General features: G+C 35.9%; 4 protein-coding genes across 10 annotated transcripts; 1 reads left to right on the forward strand and 3 right to left on the reverse strand.

Annotated features, from left to right (window-relative positions):
- Positions 1-262: 262 nt before the first annotated feature.
- LOC122566607 (protein artichoke) lies at positions 263-7,281 on the reverse strand. Of its 2 annotated transcripts, XM_043724121.1 has the most exons (6): positions 5,998-7,281; positions 4,576-5,189; positions 4,287-4,460; positions 4,052-4,170; positions 3,820-3,966; positions 263-3,697 (listed from the first exon to the last, which is right to left on the reverse strand). In XM_043724121.1, the coding sequence occupies exons 1-6, from the start codon at positions 6,027-6,029 to the stop codon at positions 584-586; spliced, it is 4,200 nt and encodes a 1,399-aa protein (XP_043580056.1). In that variant the 5' UTR covers positions 6,030-7,281; the 3' UTR covers positions 263-583. The 2 variants fall into 2 exon arrangements, with proteins under 2 accessions (XP_043580056.1, XP_043580057.1); XM_043724122.1 differs by lacking the exon at positions 5,998-7,281 and having other exon boundaries at positions 4,544-4,658.
- On the forward strand, positions 5,044-12,286 carry LOC122566612 (vacuolar protein sorting-associated protein 16 homolog). Of its 3 annotated transcripts, XM_043724141.1 has the most exons (18): positions 5,044-5,178; positions 5,249-5,382; positions 7,789-8,160; positions 8,268-8,454; positions 8,534-8,662; positions 8,770-8,914; positions 8,995-9,122; positions 9,202-9,383; positions 9,465-9,837; positions 9,973-10,100; positions 10,176-10,320; positions 10,393-10,527; positions 10,621-10,782; positions 10,864-11,013; positions 11,113-11,360; positions 11,444-11,540; positions 11,649-11,752; positions 11,823-12,286. In XM_043724141.1, exons 3-18 carry the CDS (start codon positions 8,105-8,107, stop codon positions 11,959-11,961), a joined length of 2,508 nt encoding a protein of 835 aa, XP_043580076.1. In that variant the 5' UTR covers positions 5,044-5,178; positions 5,249-5,382; positions 7,789-8,104; the 3' UTR covers positions 11,962-12,286. The 3 variants fall into 3 exon arrangements, with proteins under 3 accessions (XP_043580076.1, XP_043580077.1, XP_043580078.1); XM_043724142.1 differs by lacking the exons at positions 5,044-5,178; positions 5,249-5,382 and having other exon boundaries at positions 7,793-8,160; positions 11,823-11,997; positions 12,077-12,286; XM_043724143.1 differs by lacking the exons at positions 5,044-5,178; positions 5,249-5,382; positions 7,789-8,160 and having other exon boundaries at positions 8,313-8,454; positions 8,534-8,630.
- On the reverse strand, positions 12,282-14,587 carry LOC122566620 (phosphopantothenate--cysteine ligase 2). Of its 3 annotated transcripts, none has more exons than XM_043724172.1 (7): positions 14,063-14,587; positions 13,692-13,847; positions 13,486-13,616; positions 13,303-13,400; positions 13,010-13,224; positions 12,745-12,927; positions 12,282-12,662 (listed from the first exon to the last, which is right to left on the reverse strand). In XM_043724172.1, the coding sequence occupies exons 2-7, from the start codon at positions 13,818-13,820 to the stop codon at positions 12,483-12,485; spliced, it is 936 nt and encodes a 311-aa protein (XP_043580107.1). In that variant the 5' UTR covers positions 13,821-13,847; positions 14,063-14,587; the 3' UTR covers positions 12,282-12,482. The 3 variants fall into 3 exon arrangements, with proteins under 3 accessions (XP_043580107.1, XP_043580106.1, XP_043580108.1); XM_043724171.1 differs by having other exon boundaries at positions 13,692-13,835; positions 14,063-14,580; XM_043724173.1 differs by having other exon boundaries at positions 12,519-12,658; positions 13,692-13,835; positions 14,063-14,586.
- A 117-nt stretch (positions 14,588-14,704) lies between these two features.
- On the reverse strand, positions 14,705-15,569 carry LOC122566624 (cytochrome c oxidase subunit NDUFA4). Of its 2 annotated transcripts, XM_043724178.1 has the most exons (4): positions 15,503-15,569; positions 15,351-15,437; positions 15,145-15,291; positions 14,705-14,965 (listed from the first exon to the last, which is right to left on the reverse strand). In XM_043724178.1, exons 2-4 carry the CDS (start codon positions 15,399-15,401, stop codon positions 14,912-14,914), a joined length of 252 nt encoding a protein of 83 aa, XP_043580113.1. In that variant the 5' UTR covers positions 15,402-15,437; positions 15,503-15,569; the 3' UTR covers positions 14,705-14,911. The 2 variants fall into 2 exon arrangements, with proteins under 2 accessions (XP_043580113.1, XP_043580112.1); XM_043724177.1 differs by lacking the exon at positions 15,503-15,569 and having other exon boundaries at positions 15,351-15,496.
- Positions 15,570-15,735: the final 166 nt, after the last annotated feature.

The raw sequence follows: 15,735 nt of genomic DNA on the forward strand, positions 1-15,735 counted from the left end.
GTTCAAAAAATCAAAGATTTTGTTATGCCATCTATGAACCAGAGTTGTGAGGTTAAGAATTGTGTGTGTGCGTGCGTGCGTGCGTGTGTGTGCGCGCGCGCGTGTGTGTGTGTGTGTGTGTGTGCGCGTGTGTGAGATATCCATGATGGAATCGTATCTTTCAATTTCTCCAGCTTCGTTTTCAAAAAAATTGAATAGTCATGGTAAATACAGAAGCATTTACATACTATGTATGAAGCAGTAAATAGTAAAAAACAATGTATTAAAATATATAACTTGTATAATTCATATAAAATATATAAATTCGTTGCTAAAAGAAAGAGAGGGAGAGAGTATCAACGTAGGTATACGTTGATTTATGTAATATATAAATTGTATGTAAGGTGGTGTTATGTATGAGGCTGCACACATGTACGGGGCGTGTCTATACGTACATACACTTACATGCGAGCGTGGGTTTATACGAGTTAAGTTAAATGAACATAAACACGGCGACACGTTGCTGACAATGAGTGGAACATGAGCGAGTAAACTATGAGGTATACGTGTGTATGCAATGGAAAGATGTGGGTTATTTCGTGGGTTATCTGTCACACTTGGTATCAGTGGAGCAAGCAATGTAAACAGGTAAAGAGCCGTCGCAATATCCGTAAAATTGTTGCGTTTGCAGTTGGGACTGTGATTGCGATTGAGTTTGAGTAGGAGTTAAAAGAGTATGCATGAGATGCATCGGTGGTTGAACCAAAGGCATTATTTGATGAGGTATAGTTGGAATGGAAGAAGCCATGGTATTCCCACGATCTAACGTGGATTCGTTGTAAGAGCCGAGATAAAGTTCATGATTGATCTTGCCGGAGTAAGCGCTGGCAGGCCTGACCATCGAAGCGTCAGGAATACTGCTGGTCGCGGCCGCTACGGCTAAACGCGTTTGATCGATTCGGTCAGAAGACCACCTAAATCGGCATACACAGATTACGATTACGATCAGAGCTATGAACGCTACGACGCCACCAACGATACCAATGATAAGTGTATCGTCCGTACCGGCGGAAGAACCGGCTGACGAGGAAGTTGCATGATCGCCATTGTAATGCTTATTTCGATCAGTGTTTTGAACCGCTGGTGCTACAGTCCAAATAATCTCGGGTTCCGAAAACGTCGATCTGACGGTAGGGTTGGAATAGGAAGAGGAGGAGGAAGAGGAAAAAGAATCAGAGGAGGATGAAGAAGCGAGAACGTGGATGGTAGCGGTGGTATCGTTGATGAACTCGTCGACAGAGGCGCCGGAGGTCAAGTCACAAGACAATCGATGTTCCGCGAGATTGATCAAGATCGATCCAGCTAAGTTGATCGGAGTGGAACAGAGAACGAGATTTGAAGGATCGTCATCGCCGATCGCTTTAAGCCATTTCCAGAGTTGTCTCGCGTCGCAATTGCAATCGATCGGATTATAGCGGAGTCCCTTGATCTTGACGGAACCGATTCGTTCATCAAGCGCCGAAAGGAATTGACTGGATAGAGTGGTGAATTTGCTGCCGGAGATGTCCAATTCCAATTCGGTGGAGCGGGGTACCGGAAAGAAGAGAGCTGCCGGTATTGAGTCGACGGAAGTATTTTTCAGGCCGAATATCAGCTTGGGTCCTCGAACGCCGACTAACGAGCTAGATAGAATGCTTCTGAGCCTGACTCCTCGTAAGATCACCTCCTTAAGTCGAGGGTGCGAACGTATCGATAATTGTTCGTTGCTTACCGAGGAATCCTTGATCTCGATATCGAGCGTTTCCAAATTGTTCATTCGTTTGAGTACTCCCTGGACGTCGAAATAGCCCAACTTAGGGTAATCGTAGGCGACCAGAGAGCGAAGCTTTCCGAGCGATTTGAAAGCGGTTCGCTCGATTCTCGTACAATTCGGCAGATTGGTCATCGTCAGGAAACGCAAGCCGGCCAAGCCATCGAAATCGGTCTCGTTGATCGTTTTCACATGGTTGTCGGATATGTCTAATCTCCGGAGCGCAGGCAAGGCTTGGAATGCTTTGTTCAAACTAGATAAATCGGAGAATTTGTTCCCCGAGAGGTCTAACGTTTCTAGCATGGTAGCGCGTTCGAGAGTTGTTGCCCGGAGGTCGGACAGCCCGTTCCTAGAAAGATCAAGCCGCTTAAGGAACGGCGTCTCGAGCCTGACCATTAGACGTTCGATCCCGGTATTCGCCAGGTTCAAGAATCGGAGAATCTTGGCCTCTCCCAATATTCCTTTGACGGCGTTCTCGCTCAACGGATTATCCGATAAATCGAGTTCCTTCACGTTGCTGGCGACATCTTGACTAAACAGTTCAACCATTCTGTTTCGAGCTAGGTTTAACCTAAAAAGGAACCCAATTTGTCGCTGTAGCGATCTAATCGGAATCTCGGTTAGCCGATTCCCGGACAAATCGATACTTTCGACGGAACGGACTCTGCTTGGATCAAAGATTGTTTCCGGAAGAGAAGTTAAACGATTGTCCCGAAGATTCAAATGCTCCAAACGAAGAAGACCCTCCATCGTCCTCTCGCTTAACGTCTCGATATCGTTGCCCGAAAGATCGATTAGCTGCAACTGCGTAGAATTATGAAAAGCTAGTTCGTTGACGGACTCGATCCGATTCGCGGCAAGATTTAGCGACCGAAGACGAACAAGCTGAGAAAAGGCGAACTCGTCGACGGACTTCAACTCGTTTCCCGACAAATTCAACCACTCGAGAAATTGCAGAGGCTTCAGGTAGTCCGTGGGAAAGTAGAGAAATCGATTATCTGAGAGACGAAGCTCCCGTAATCTTGGATGGATCGCGAAGGCGGTCGGTGATAATTGATCTATTTGATTCGAAGACAAATCAAGGCTCTCCAAGCCTGTTCCGGTGTCAAAGTGTTCTCCGGTAAACGAACTCAACCTGTTACCTCGTAAATTCAGTTCGTATAGATTGGTCAATCCGACGAAAGCCTCGTTCTCGATATGCTCGATGCGATTCTCGGACAAGTCGATCCTCGAAAGATTAACCAATCGGTTGAACGTACCTGACTCAATTCTTTCCAATCGATTGCCGGCGATCGATAGCTTCTCGAGTGATTCGAGGTTGCGAAACAAAACCGACGGCAGGATGCTTAGATTGGTACGCGAAACGTCGAGATCGAGCACGGAGAAGGGAAACACCGGAGGGAAGCCGCCGTAAAGCGGGTTCGAGCTCAGATTTAAATATCGAATTCTTTTCAAATGACCGAACGTTTCCGGAGAGATTCGCGTTAGCCGATTCCCCGACAGATTAAGAGAGATCAACCGTCTTAGAGGAAGCTCGCCGATCGATGTCAGCCTATTGGAGGATACATCCAACTCGAGCAGCGTTTCTTCCAATCCAACGAACGTGTCGCGTGTGATCCTTGACAGCATATTGCCGGATAATTCAATACTGATCAACCTTTCAAAGTCCTGGAACAGACCAGCGGGTATCTCTCGAACCAAATTTCGAGTGAGCGCCAGTGTTACGAGATTCGAGGCTGTTGCTTGGATCAACTCGGTCGGCAGAGCGGCGACTCGATTGAATTCCATATGAAGATGAGCTAAAGATGGTAATCTAGTCAGAGCCAGGGCTGGTACTAGTAAGATGTTGTTGTCTTGCAACGAGAGCCATTTTAATTTGTTTAAACCATTGAACGATGATTCGTCAATCTGCAACAGATTCGATTTTATTTCAATTTAGATAAGAACGCGATCAACTTTATCTCCCTTTCTACCTCAACACCTCGTCTCATTCTGTCTCTTTCTCTCTTTTTTTTACTCTTGATACGTACCGTGCGTAATGCGTTCAGGCTTAAGTCGAGCCTAGTTAATTCGGACAACTTGGAAAACGTACCGAAATCTAGCCGACCGATGTTATTTCGGCTAAGATCCAATACTTGGAGCTCTCCCAAAGATGATAAATGTCGATGATCAATCTCCTAAAAATGAAAACCGTTCTCTTTCTTCTTTTCTCCTTCGAAAGGAAAGGACAAAAAGAGCGTGGTGCGGATCGTAGTTACTTACATCGATTAAATTGCTCGACATATTGAGAAACTTCAAGTCCGTTAAATGTCTCAGTGCATCGCTTGGAAATTCTCGCAGAAAATTTGTTGACAAATCCAATTGCAATAAATTGTAAGCCCCTAAAAACAGTCATGATTCTATAGTTTTGTTCGTTCATTCGATCGTTCTCATGAATGAATTATGAACGTATAGTCCTTCGTTAGAGCAACATGTAACGAAACAAATATCCAAGTACCTTTGAAAACATCGCTGTTAAAACGGTTAAGATCGTTGCGAGATAGGTTTAGTAAAAGTAATCGTTCGAGCCCTGACAGTGCATCGTCTTCCATATGGGACAATTCGTTTTCACTGAGATCTAATCGCAATAGCGAGTCACCTAATATCGAGAAAGCGGCTCGTGGAAGGGATTCTGAAAAGAAAAACCAAAGAAAGAGGAATCATTGTCGTTATCGGTATTATTCGTCGAATAAGCAAATAGACGAGTTACTCTACTTTCGTTCTTTTTCTCGTCCTTCTTTGCGTACCGATATTATTGTCGGATAGCGAAAGCACTCTGATCGATCCAAGTCCCTTCAAAGACATCGTCGGTACCGTTGTCAAATTGTTACCGTCCAAGTAAAGCTGTTCGAGGCTTTCGCATCCTTTAAAGATGCCTTCTTCTAAACTTCGAAGTCCGTTTCTGCTCAGATCGAGTAGTTTCAGTTGTTTCATACCGTGGAACTCGTTGCTCGAGAATATCGGATTTAGGTTATCGCCCAATAGATTATCGGCAAGCTTTAGTTCCTCCAATCGAGTTTGTACACGGAGCAAGCGATCCATCAATCTGTGAATCGAATTGCCCGACAGATCTAATTTTTTCAGATTCAAGTCAGAATTGAGCAAGTCCTCCGGTAGAGCGTTATATCCGCTATTTCTCTGACTAATGGAAACAATCGGTTCCCCTTTTAGACTATCCATCGTGTTTCGCGTAAACACCACTCGATCGCAGTTCATCTCGATCGACCGACTGTATTCCGTCGAGATGGTACATTTGCACGGGACGTGTAATTCCCGTTTTAACTCCACGCACGGTATCCATTCCGCTTCTCTAGTCGGAACAACGTTCCAAAGTGAACAAATAAGTATCGGTAAATACCACCTAAAAACGATCGGTCATATTATTTACTTAACCTTATTCTTGTCTTTCTATTTTGTTAGCATTCCTAGTTTCTTTAATTGACTGACAGGAAGAAAGAAGAAGAAAAACGAATATAACGAAATACGAGGACGGGAGTGAAAGAATGTAAAAGACGAGACGGTAGCAGAGGCAATAGCAGCTTCGCTCGAACACGGTATGCCTATGTATAACGGTGATTTTATTCTCCGCTCTCGGCCAAACTTGAATTGTTCATTCACATTGCTACTTTGCTAGAAATACGTAAAATTCGATATGAAACTCGCATGAAAAACTATGAAAAGCAGTCTCTACTTTCATATATTTCATCTTCGACTTGGGTTCGGCTTCGGTTTCGAATTCGGATTGGGATCAACAAAATAGCAACACGCGTAGTATGAATCAAAGTTACCACGTCGACCGCATCGCGCGCGATTACGCGCAGAGAAGAACAGGTTTAAAGATGAAACGAATGGAGAAGGCGCGCGCGACCTCGAAGGAATTTTATGCGTCAGATTCTCTGTAGTAACTATGTGATCTGACTAGATTGGTACGCGATATAGTTCTTTGTGCTGACTAGATTAATATGTTCGTTTCCACTCGAAAAACCACTTGATTTTCTTTCTCGAATACATCATTTTCCGTATCGTTAGACAATATACACTGCTCTACCGATCTCGTCTCTGTAGATTTATCGCAAATCTTTAGTATATCGGTTAACGTATCGCGGTAAAATTATAAAATCGTTGAAAAGAGAATAGCGCGTGGAAAAGTGAAAAAGGCAACAACTTACGTTCTTCTCATATTTGCTGTTTCACACCGCATCTACTGTAGCTTATTCCAATGGGACATCACCAGTCGATCAAACTGAATGTCGATCGGTGTAATCGAAACACTCGATCGAATCACTAACAATCTCGCTTCATCGCTTAACCATTTAACCACGGCCGCCTAATTGGCCGGGTTTCTTCTAGACACTTTCAACTCAGTTTGTTAAGTTAACTCTTGTTTGTTTGTCCGAAACACAAGAATCCTTCGTCTGTTCTGGCAACAAGTTTCTCGTGATTCGAGCTTTCTCGATCGGACGATCCGATCCGATGTGATCCGATCTGACCCGACTCGACTTGTCTTGACTTTACTTGCCTCGAATTTTCTTGGTCCTAATGAAGAGGCGAATAAAAGAAGCGGTAGGTTCGACCGCTTTGAACCCTGATTTGAAAACCGAACTTTCAAAAGAAATTATCAGAAGACTAGAATTGTACGGCACGTTAACTATAATGATGAAAAATTGCAATCGAGGCAAAAGAAGAAGGGGAAGACGGGAGAGTAACACGCGCCTTTTGCTGTCCTTCTCGACGGTAAATTCGCAGACAGGAACGTAACGGGGTTACCTACGCTCGAGATACCAGCTCAACGTACGACGCGACCGATTCTCCCAGGTAGGGGAAACGGTAAAGAGTCGAATGAACGGTATACGACATACGATACACGCCTCTGTACATAAATGTATATATATACATATGCAGCACGGACAGTTTGGGAAAAGAACATGAGATGTAATCGAATGGATGTAGGAATGTTTTATCGGACAACCTTTCACTGCCACTACATTCGTTCGGTATTTCCGATTTTGCCACCTAAATTGTTTCGATACATAAGTACTTACATGCTTTTTTCTACCTCATTTTCTTTTTTTCAGTATAGCACTTACATATCTTCCATTATTTCATTTTCTTTTTTTCAACCCAACAATTAGTACATTTCTCAAATAGAATTACGAGTTCACTGTGTTATTATCTCGACCATTATTGACCCTTATCACTGCTCTTCGAATAACTTTATACTTATAAGAAATAACTTTTAATTAATAAGAAATAGCTTTCTTAATAATAAAAATAAGGTTAATATCTTAGTGTGAAACCATTCCTTAATTAGTTACCTGAACATAACAATTATAAGTATTTTGGAGGAAAATTACATAGGAAAAAGTACACAAAATGATGGTGTCGAACAAAGTATTCCACATTTAGATCCCTTCTTTTTTATTACAAGTACAAACCACTTAGCACAGAAAAAATATTAAAATAAAATAAACATACCTATATAAGGTATATGTGACAAAATAGTTTTTCCTATATATATGTATCTCTTGCTCATCGCGCACCACTTTACGTGAATCTACGTTCAATCTAGTTTATTAAAAGCTTATAATTATGTTAGTTACAATTGATTTTATCTAAATATTTCTTTTAATTATTATCCTATAAAAAATATTTTGCGCGCAATATGAAAATAGCTAACATGGTATAAATAATATTTTTGACTCAATTATTTTTTTCGTAATTTTTTCTCTTATAGATATTATACATATTTTCATTTGTACATATTATAGTTATCATATAAAGTTATGAAGTTTAATAATATGTACATAAAAATGAAAACACAAGCATGAAATGAAAAGCACCTCTAATTGCATCTAATACAAGGCACCTCCATTATAAATTTTTCTCGAAATCACAATCATGATCGCATACCTAAGCGCTTTTGTTTACTCTCTACTTATCTCTTTTTTTTAAATGTGTAGCGGCCTAGTGATAGCTTCTGTTGTTCATCACGGAACAGCGTATTGGTCGCCAGACGCACATGTGCATTAGGAATTTTGTGGTAGCGCCATGTGGCTAATAAGAGAACTAATATACATCAAAATGATGACATATCCCACAACTCTCACAAAAGAGTGAACAACTGTTATTGTCAGACCTGAGTATTATTGTATATTATGTATATGACCGTGGACTCGGCTATAATTTTGTTTCTACGTTATTCTTTACTATTAGAACAAAATCCATGAATTAAAGCATTTGATTAGAATAAGGATTGAGTTTTGGTCGTTTATAAAAATGTTAGCAATGTTAACCGCCGATTGGTTTCCTTTGGGTCGAGACATCTATTTTAGGTAATATAACAGTATAAAGTTATGGTATTGAAATAGTACTGTTTAGACAAGAAACAGAGGAAGAAAGAAAACAACTCCATTATTCACGAAAAATAATTATTTTTTAGAAAATTTGAATTGTATCCATTATCTTTCCAAGACGAAGTATCAAGTAATAATGTATTAGTGGCAGCTCCTTATGGAGGTTCTATCGCAGTCACCAGAAATTCGAAGAAATTGGTGAAAGTTCAAGGAGCGAATAAGCCTACGATATATTTATACACATCTTCTGGAAAACTAACAGCCAAGTTGCAAGTAAAAGTTTCAAAAGCTATTTTCTATTTTAAATTTATCTCTTTTAACATATCACGATTATGATTGTCATTTCTTCTAGTGGAGTGGTGGGCAACTAATTCTTTTGGGCTGGTCTCAACAAGAAGAATTACTATGTGTAGAAGACGATGGCATGGTTCATATATATGATATGTTTGGTACATATCAACATGCTTTTAGTATGGGAAACGTATGATATTTATACCTAAATTTATACCTATAATGTGTAGCTAATTAAAATATGTAGAGATTATTTCTCTAAAATATTCTAATTGTGTTGATATTTTTCTGTGCCAGGAAGTGAAAGATACTAAGGTTGTAGAAGCAAAATTTTTTGTCAGTTACAGTGGAACTGGTATTGCAGTTCTAACATCTACTAATCGTATATTTCTAGTGAATAATATAGTTGAACCAAAAGTTAGGCAAATATCTGAAATTCCTAGTAAGTAGATAAAATATATTTTCTTACACTACTGATTAATCCAATAAACTGATCTGTAATATTGTTTCTTTACCCTTCAGGATATGGTGGGCAAATTGAATGCTGGTGTTTAGTTCATTGCGATAGAGAAACACGTGTGATATTATCGAACAGAGATGGAATATTTGTGATACATCAGTCTCATCAAACTGCAACTCATATACCATTTGTATAATAAAAAAAACTTTGAATGTTGAGAGACAAAGAGAAATGCATTTTTAATGTTTCAAACAATTTTATATTTTTAGGACAACCTTTTTACCAGACACAATAAAGTGTTCACTATAGTCGCTATGGCAGTGTCTGGAAACAATCGTCATATCGCTCTTTATACGGATACTGGGCATTTGTACATGGGTACTATCGATTTCAATGAAAAATATTGTGAACATTATACAAATATGAAAGAGCCTTTAGAAAACATAGCATGGTTAATATGTTTACATTATTTTTTATATAATATCGTGATAAAAAGACTCATTATGACTGATATTTATACAAGAATTTATAGGTGTGGAACAGAAGCTGTAATATGTAGCTGGAACAGTACTGTAATGGTAATCGGACGAACAGCCGAAACCATAATATACACGTACGATGGACCGGTACATCTTATTACAGAGATTGATGGTGTACGTGTATTATCTGGTTCTTCTCATGAAATGATACAAAAAGTACCGAATGTCGTTCAAAAAATATTTCGAATTAATTCAACTGATCCTGCGTCTTATTTATTGGAAGCTTCTAAACAGTTTCAAAAAAGGAGTCACAAAGCTGATAGTTACATGGATTTAGTCAAAGATAAATTAGATGCTGCAATAAAAGCTTGCATCGATGGAGCTGGCCATGAATTTGATTTTGAAACACAAAAGCTTTTAATGAGGGTAAAATCTTTAACTGTTATTTGTTATTGTTCTTCTTCTTGTTCTTCTTCTTGTTCTCCTTCTTTCTATTGTTACTCCTACAATATAAATATGTACATATTTATGAATGTATATTCCTTGTATCAATACTTCTAGGCTGCTAAATTTGGGAAAGGATTTAGTAAAACAATTAATCCTGAGTATTACGTCAACATGTGTCGAACTTTAAGAGTTTTAAATGCAGTGAGGCACCCTGCAATTGGAATTCCATTAACATATACACAGTATCCTTTCATTTAATATCTTTCTTTTAATTTTATCGCCTTCAATGATGTAAGACAATGCCTTAATAATGACAGATTCACTATTCTCACGAGTCAAGTGTTATTGGATAGACTCGTTGCAAGAAGGCATTACTATCTAAGTATACAAATTGCACGGCATCTTCAGTTACCAGAGATCGATGGAGAAAGTCGAATATTAGCTCATTGGGCTTGCTATAAAGTAACATTTGTTGTCTAGTTTCACTTGCTCGATCGTCTACGATATCTATACGAATAAATTTTCTTGTAATAGGTAAAACAGACGCAATTAGATAAGGAACAAATAGCAGAAGAAATAGCTGATAAATTAGGCTACGCGCCTGGTGTTTCTTATAGCGAAATTGCAAGAAGAGCAGCCGACTGCGGCCGAAAACAACTAGCAATTAAAGTAGATCGTTATTATTAAACAACTAATTGTTAAACAATTCTCTGTTTCGTCTAATATATTATCATATGTTACACTCTTATATATTGTTTCTAGCTGATTGATTACGAACCACGTGCACATCAACAAGTGCCACTTTTATTAACGCTTGGTGAAGAAAGAGCCGCATTACGTAAAGCCGTTGAAAGTGGAAATACCGATTTGGTTTATACCGTAATACTTCATCTCAGGGAGAACATGCCACTCGGTGATTTTCAGGTAACATTTTATTATCAATCGATCCAGTAGAGATAGAAATTCGATTCTTAATATATTTCTCATTGGGCTCATTTCCTACAGATGTCCATAATGCACTGTCCTTTAGCTATGGCTTTATACATCAAATACTGTCAAAATCATAATCGAGAAACACTTCGCGATATTTATAATCAATATGATGATTTTCATTCTCAAGCGATATGGTTCATTACCGAGAGTTATCAGCGAAAGGTTTGCAAAAATCAATATAATTATAATATTATATACTCGATCGTCTAGAAGCATCCGCATATTTCATTACTTCACATCAGAAATTATGATACATTCTAGAATACGATGTCAAGAGAAGCATTATTACAATCTGCACAGGAGCATTTCAAGTTAGCTCGTAACGATACTAATGCAGCTTTGACAGAAGAACAAATAAAATTATTGCGCTATCAAAGGTCTATGGAAGATGTATTAAAGAAACCGATTGTAGGGAAACCACTTCAGGATACTGTAAAAGTATTACTATTGCGCAATGAATACAAATTAGCTGATAAATTAAGATCAGAGTATAAAATATCGGATCGAAGGTACAATCTATATTTTTTAAAGATATTTTCTTTTATATTACTATCGATGTATGAAGAGTAAAAAATTTTTTTATCTTCTTTAGATATTGGTGGTTACGAATACAATGTTTGGCCGAGCAGGGCGTATGGAACGAATTGGAAAAATTCTCCAAAAGTAAAAAATCCCCTATTGGTTATGAGGTAACCAATATCTCAAAGTATTAAATAGAATTTACTTATTCATATCGATATACAATTTTTATTTAAAAATACTTTGTTACTAAATATATATTTTCCCACTTATTCTAGCCTTTTATAGACCAATGTTTAAAATATAATGAAGAAAGGGAAGCGAAAAAATATTTACCTAAAGTAAGGGACGAATTGAAAGTAAAATACTTGGTTAAATTAAAGTAGGTAAATTCACGTAAATTATTTATTGCACGACCTCGAACAATATAATGAAATAATATATTCTTATAGAATGATGAACGAGGCCGTTCAAACGGCGATAGAACAAAAAGATGTTAATGCGTTAACTTACTTACTAGGTCAGTGCGAAACTACAGATAGGCAATTAATTGATAAAATTAATATGTATATAACAAGTCTTAAAAATTGATATCCTATTACATTTAATTTAGTACTGAATCGTAAAGTAAGTATTGTTATCTATATTCTATAAAAAAGTAACTATCCAAATAGATTTACGTCAATCCACAAATGTATGGTTTTAGACGATTCGAAATTAAGCCCTCTGTAAAACATGTTGTAACGATAGTCATTTGAAATTGTTTTCGTTCACATTAATGATTCACGCTGAACGAATATATATGTACATTGTTCAGCCACAAAAAATTAAGTAAGTGTGTGTATGGATGAGTGCATGTGCCACGAAAGATTATATTTATTTTAACATGTAAATAATAATTACACAAAAAATAAGAGTTAATGCTTTTTATTCATCTTTCAAAATTTCACTAAAATAACAACACATATCAATTTAATAATGAACTGAATAATGAATTAATCATTAGTTATCAATAACAAAAAAAAATAGAATTGAGTAATACTTATTATATTGTTTATATTAAAATGCATCTTATTAATTGAATATATATAAACAAGATACGCATTAATTACTTAATTACTGGTAGATTGTATAAAAGTTCTGTGTTTATCAATGATAATACCGACAATCTTTTGTTCGATTTCTTCACCTTTTCTTAATTGCTCGTTAGTAAGAGAAATAACATCATTATTCTCTTGACTGATAATCATAACTTCTTGTTTTCGAGTATGCAACATGTTCCCTATAACTAACTAGAAAAAAAATTGCAATATGTACAAAAAAATTAATTTATTCACTTTTTACTATACTACTTATTTCATTGTTATTACTCACGTTGTGTTTGTACTTATTTAGTGCATTTTTCGCTTTTGGAATTAGAAGATTTTCATCAGTTTCTAATTTAAAAGATATTACAAAAGCCTCTGGAACCCACAAACTTACAAGAGGAACTAACATTTTTGGCACTGTCTGTAGAGATATTGTTGGTGGTCCGCTAGAAGAAATTTTGTGAAAGGACTGGAAATTTAGAAATCATTTATATGCATGTGTATGCGTGCATGAGTATAGAAAATTAATAGAAAACTTTAAACTTGTATACCAATTCATTGGATGGGATATAGAAATCTGAAACTGCAGCTGCAAGATATAAAATTGCTTTATTTTTAAGACAAGCTAATGTTTGACTGGCAGATCGAAGTAGCCAAAGATATTCAATAAGCGTAGTGAAAGTGAGTTGCAATAATTTATCTTGATTCAAAGTTTCTTTGTACTTGCGTAATACTTTTATCACATTTTCTTTGTATTGTGGTAAGACTGAAAACAACCATATTATGAGCATTTATATGCATTGTTATACAATTTTTTTTGACAATCTACAAGAAATATATATACCTGTGACCGTGCTTTCCCCACTTTGTTCATTGATCTCTAACATATCCAAAAATTTCTGGCTCTTAAAATGTCTTAAAAAAGGTTCCAGAGAATCAACCCTGCAAATATGTAAATTACATATAAATAAGTAATAAAGTATATAAATGTATAATATGTTTTTAAGTATGTATTGGTATAAAGTACCTATGCATAAAAATTACAGCATATCCATGTTCTAGGAAATATTCCGTAGACGCAGATCCTCTTGACCCTACACTAAAATTGTCAACGAATCTTACTGTATTGTATTCTAAAGGTATTGTTGTACCCCCGCTCTATAAAATTGATGCGTATTAATTTCAAATAATAATACCTATACAATATATAACGGTAGAAAAGCAAACACTCACTGTTACTAACACGACTTTATTATTTCTCTTCAACTGTCGTTCCACAAATGTTTTTAATAATATTTCACTCTGTTTAAAGTCTTGAGGTGGTGGGTGTTTAGCATAAAAATCCTCCCAAGTTGTATCCATATTTTTATCTATAAACTTTTTACACAACTGTTAAATATTTTCTGTTATCTAAATTAAATGAATAAATTTCAATCTATATCTTTAAACAATTTTTTAATTTACACACTAAATTGCATATATAAATCATAAAATAAATGATAAATGTAGAATATGTTAATAAAGGAAATATTTATTATTATTGGAAACAATTATATTTTAATTAAGTATTATAGAATACATTTATGAAACGTATTAAGTCTTACCTATACTAATCGGTACAAGCGTGTCACGTCCTTCTTAGGACATAAGTAGTACTGTGTTGATACATTTTTTGCGCGCTCTTAAATAAGCGTGTTATTCTCACGCGACACACATGTATTCGCAAATACATATTTATCTCAGATAGGAGAAATTTGTCCCCCAAATTCGGTAACTTTGCAGCGTAAATAATACTTTATGTGTATATGTATATACATATACATGTGTGTGTTTCTGTGTGTACGTGTGTATATATATATATATATATATATACGAATTCAAGGCATATAATTATTCAAGCGGCTCGACAAATTTAATTATTATTATTAACGAAGAAAAGAATGATAACTAGCTCGGTAACGTAGCGCTCTCTTGCGATACGTTCAGTAATTTAACATAAACATGTATATAATCGATAAAAATGTCCTGTTACATTATCACAAGATACTTCAAACATATCTATCATGACTATTCGCATGTACTATTCTTAACCATTGATTAAGTGCCGTAACCTTATTCAGATCATTATTTGCATATTTTGATATATACTAAAAATTGTTATACTTTATAGTTATTTAAAATATATTCTTAACAAATCCAACGATTATTAACATTGTCATAGGAAATAATATATGTACATATAAATGTTTATTTCATATTTAAATATTATTTACCATTTAAACTTTATGTATACAATGTATTTATAATTTGACAGTGTTGTTAATTATCACTTACAATAGAATAATAATAACTATCATAATTGAGAATCATCTACATACATATATAAATTACAAGTTAATTCAATTTCATTTAACTTTCTCTAATTAGCACTAATTTAGCAAAGAACATGCTTTTTAGTACTCTGGAGGTAAAGCATATTGCTTAGGCTTATTTTGAGGCGACATGAACTGAAAATAAAAATTAAGAAATTTAGTAATTACGCAAGTTTTGGATCATAATTAATTATTTAAAATAACGGTCAGCCAATACTTTATATGGTTGACTTGACACAATGGGATTTAAATATCATCTATTTTATTAGTTACATATCATTCTTATTATTTTCATTATTATTGATATAACATACCTTATATTCTTTGTCTTTATATTCGTTCCATGGCTCAGGATTTTTTTTAGTATTCCAAGTAACATCAGGGCTCCGAAAAGCCAGACGTAATAAATAACTCGATGACATCAATGCTCCGAATCCGATACAAAAAAACAGCGGAGCTAACTAAAAAGAAATAAATAATAATATGCCATATGATTCTTCGGCCATGATCTTTTACGTACCATCGAATTCTTTCTAAAAGTTTGCCATGTAAGACCCTGCATTTTAGCCATCTTGCTGTAATACTAAAATAGAGGCCAGGCACCACGCTAAAATAAACCGTTCATAGAAATCAAACTGTTAACTGTTACTTGTTAACATACTATGTACTTACTGCAGTATGGTATAGATCAGTATAGAGAGTGCAATGTGCAGATTTCGAATTCTGAATGAAATTTTTATGAAAACGAACCTACAGCATTTTAAGCATCGATAATAAAGTCAATATAGATTAACACTGCAATACTTTTTAATACATTACATATTACATTAATAATTTTCAAAGAATTGTCAAATTATTAATCACATTGTATACTATAGTAATATTATAGTTTATTTTGCATAGGA

This window comes from Bombus pyrosoma, linkage group LG4 (genome assembly GCF_014825855.1).
Source record: "Bombus pyrosoma isolate SC7728 linkage group LG4, ASM1482585v1, whole genome shotgun sequence".
NCBI lineage: Eukaryota > Metazoa > Arthropoda > Insecta > Hymenoptera > Apidae > Bombus > Bombus pyrosoma.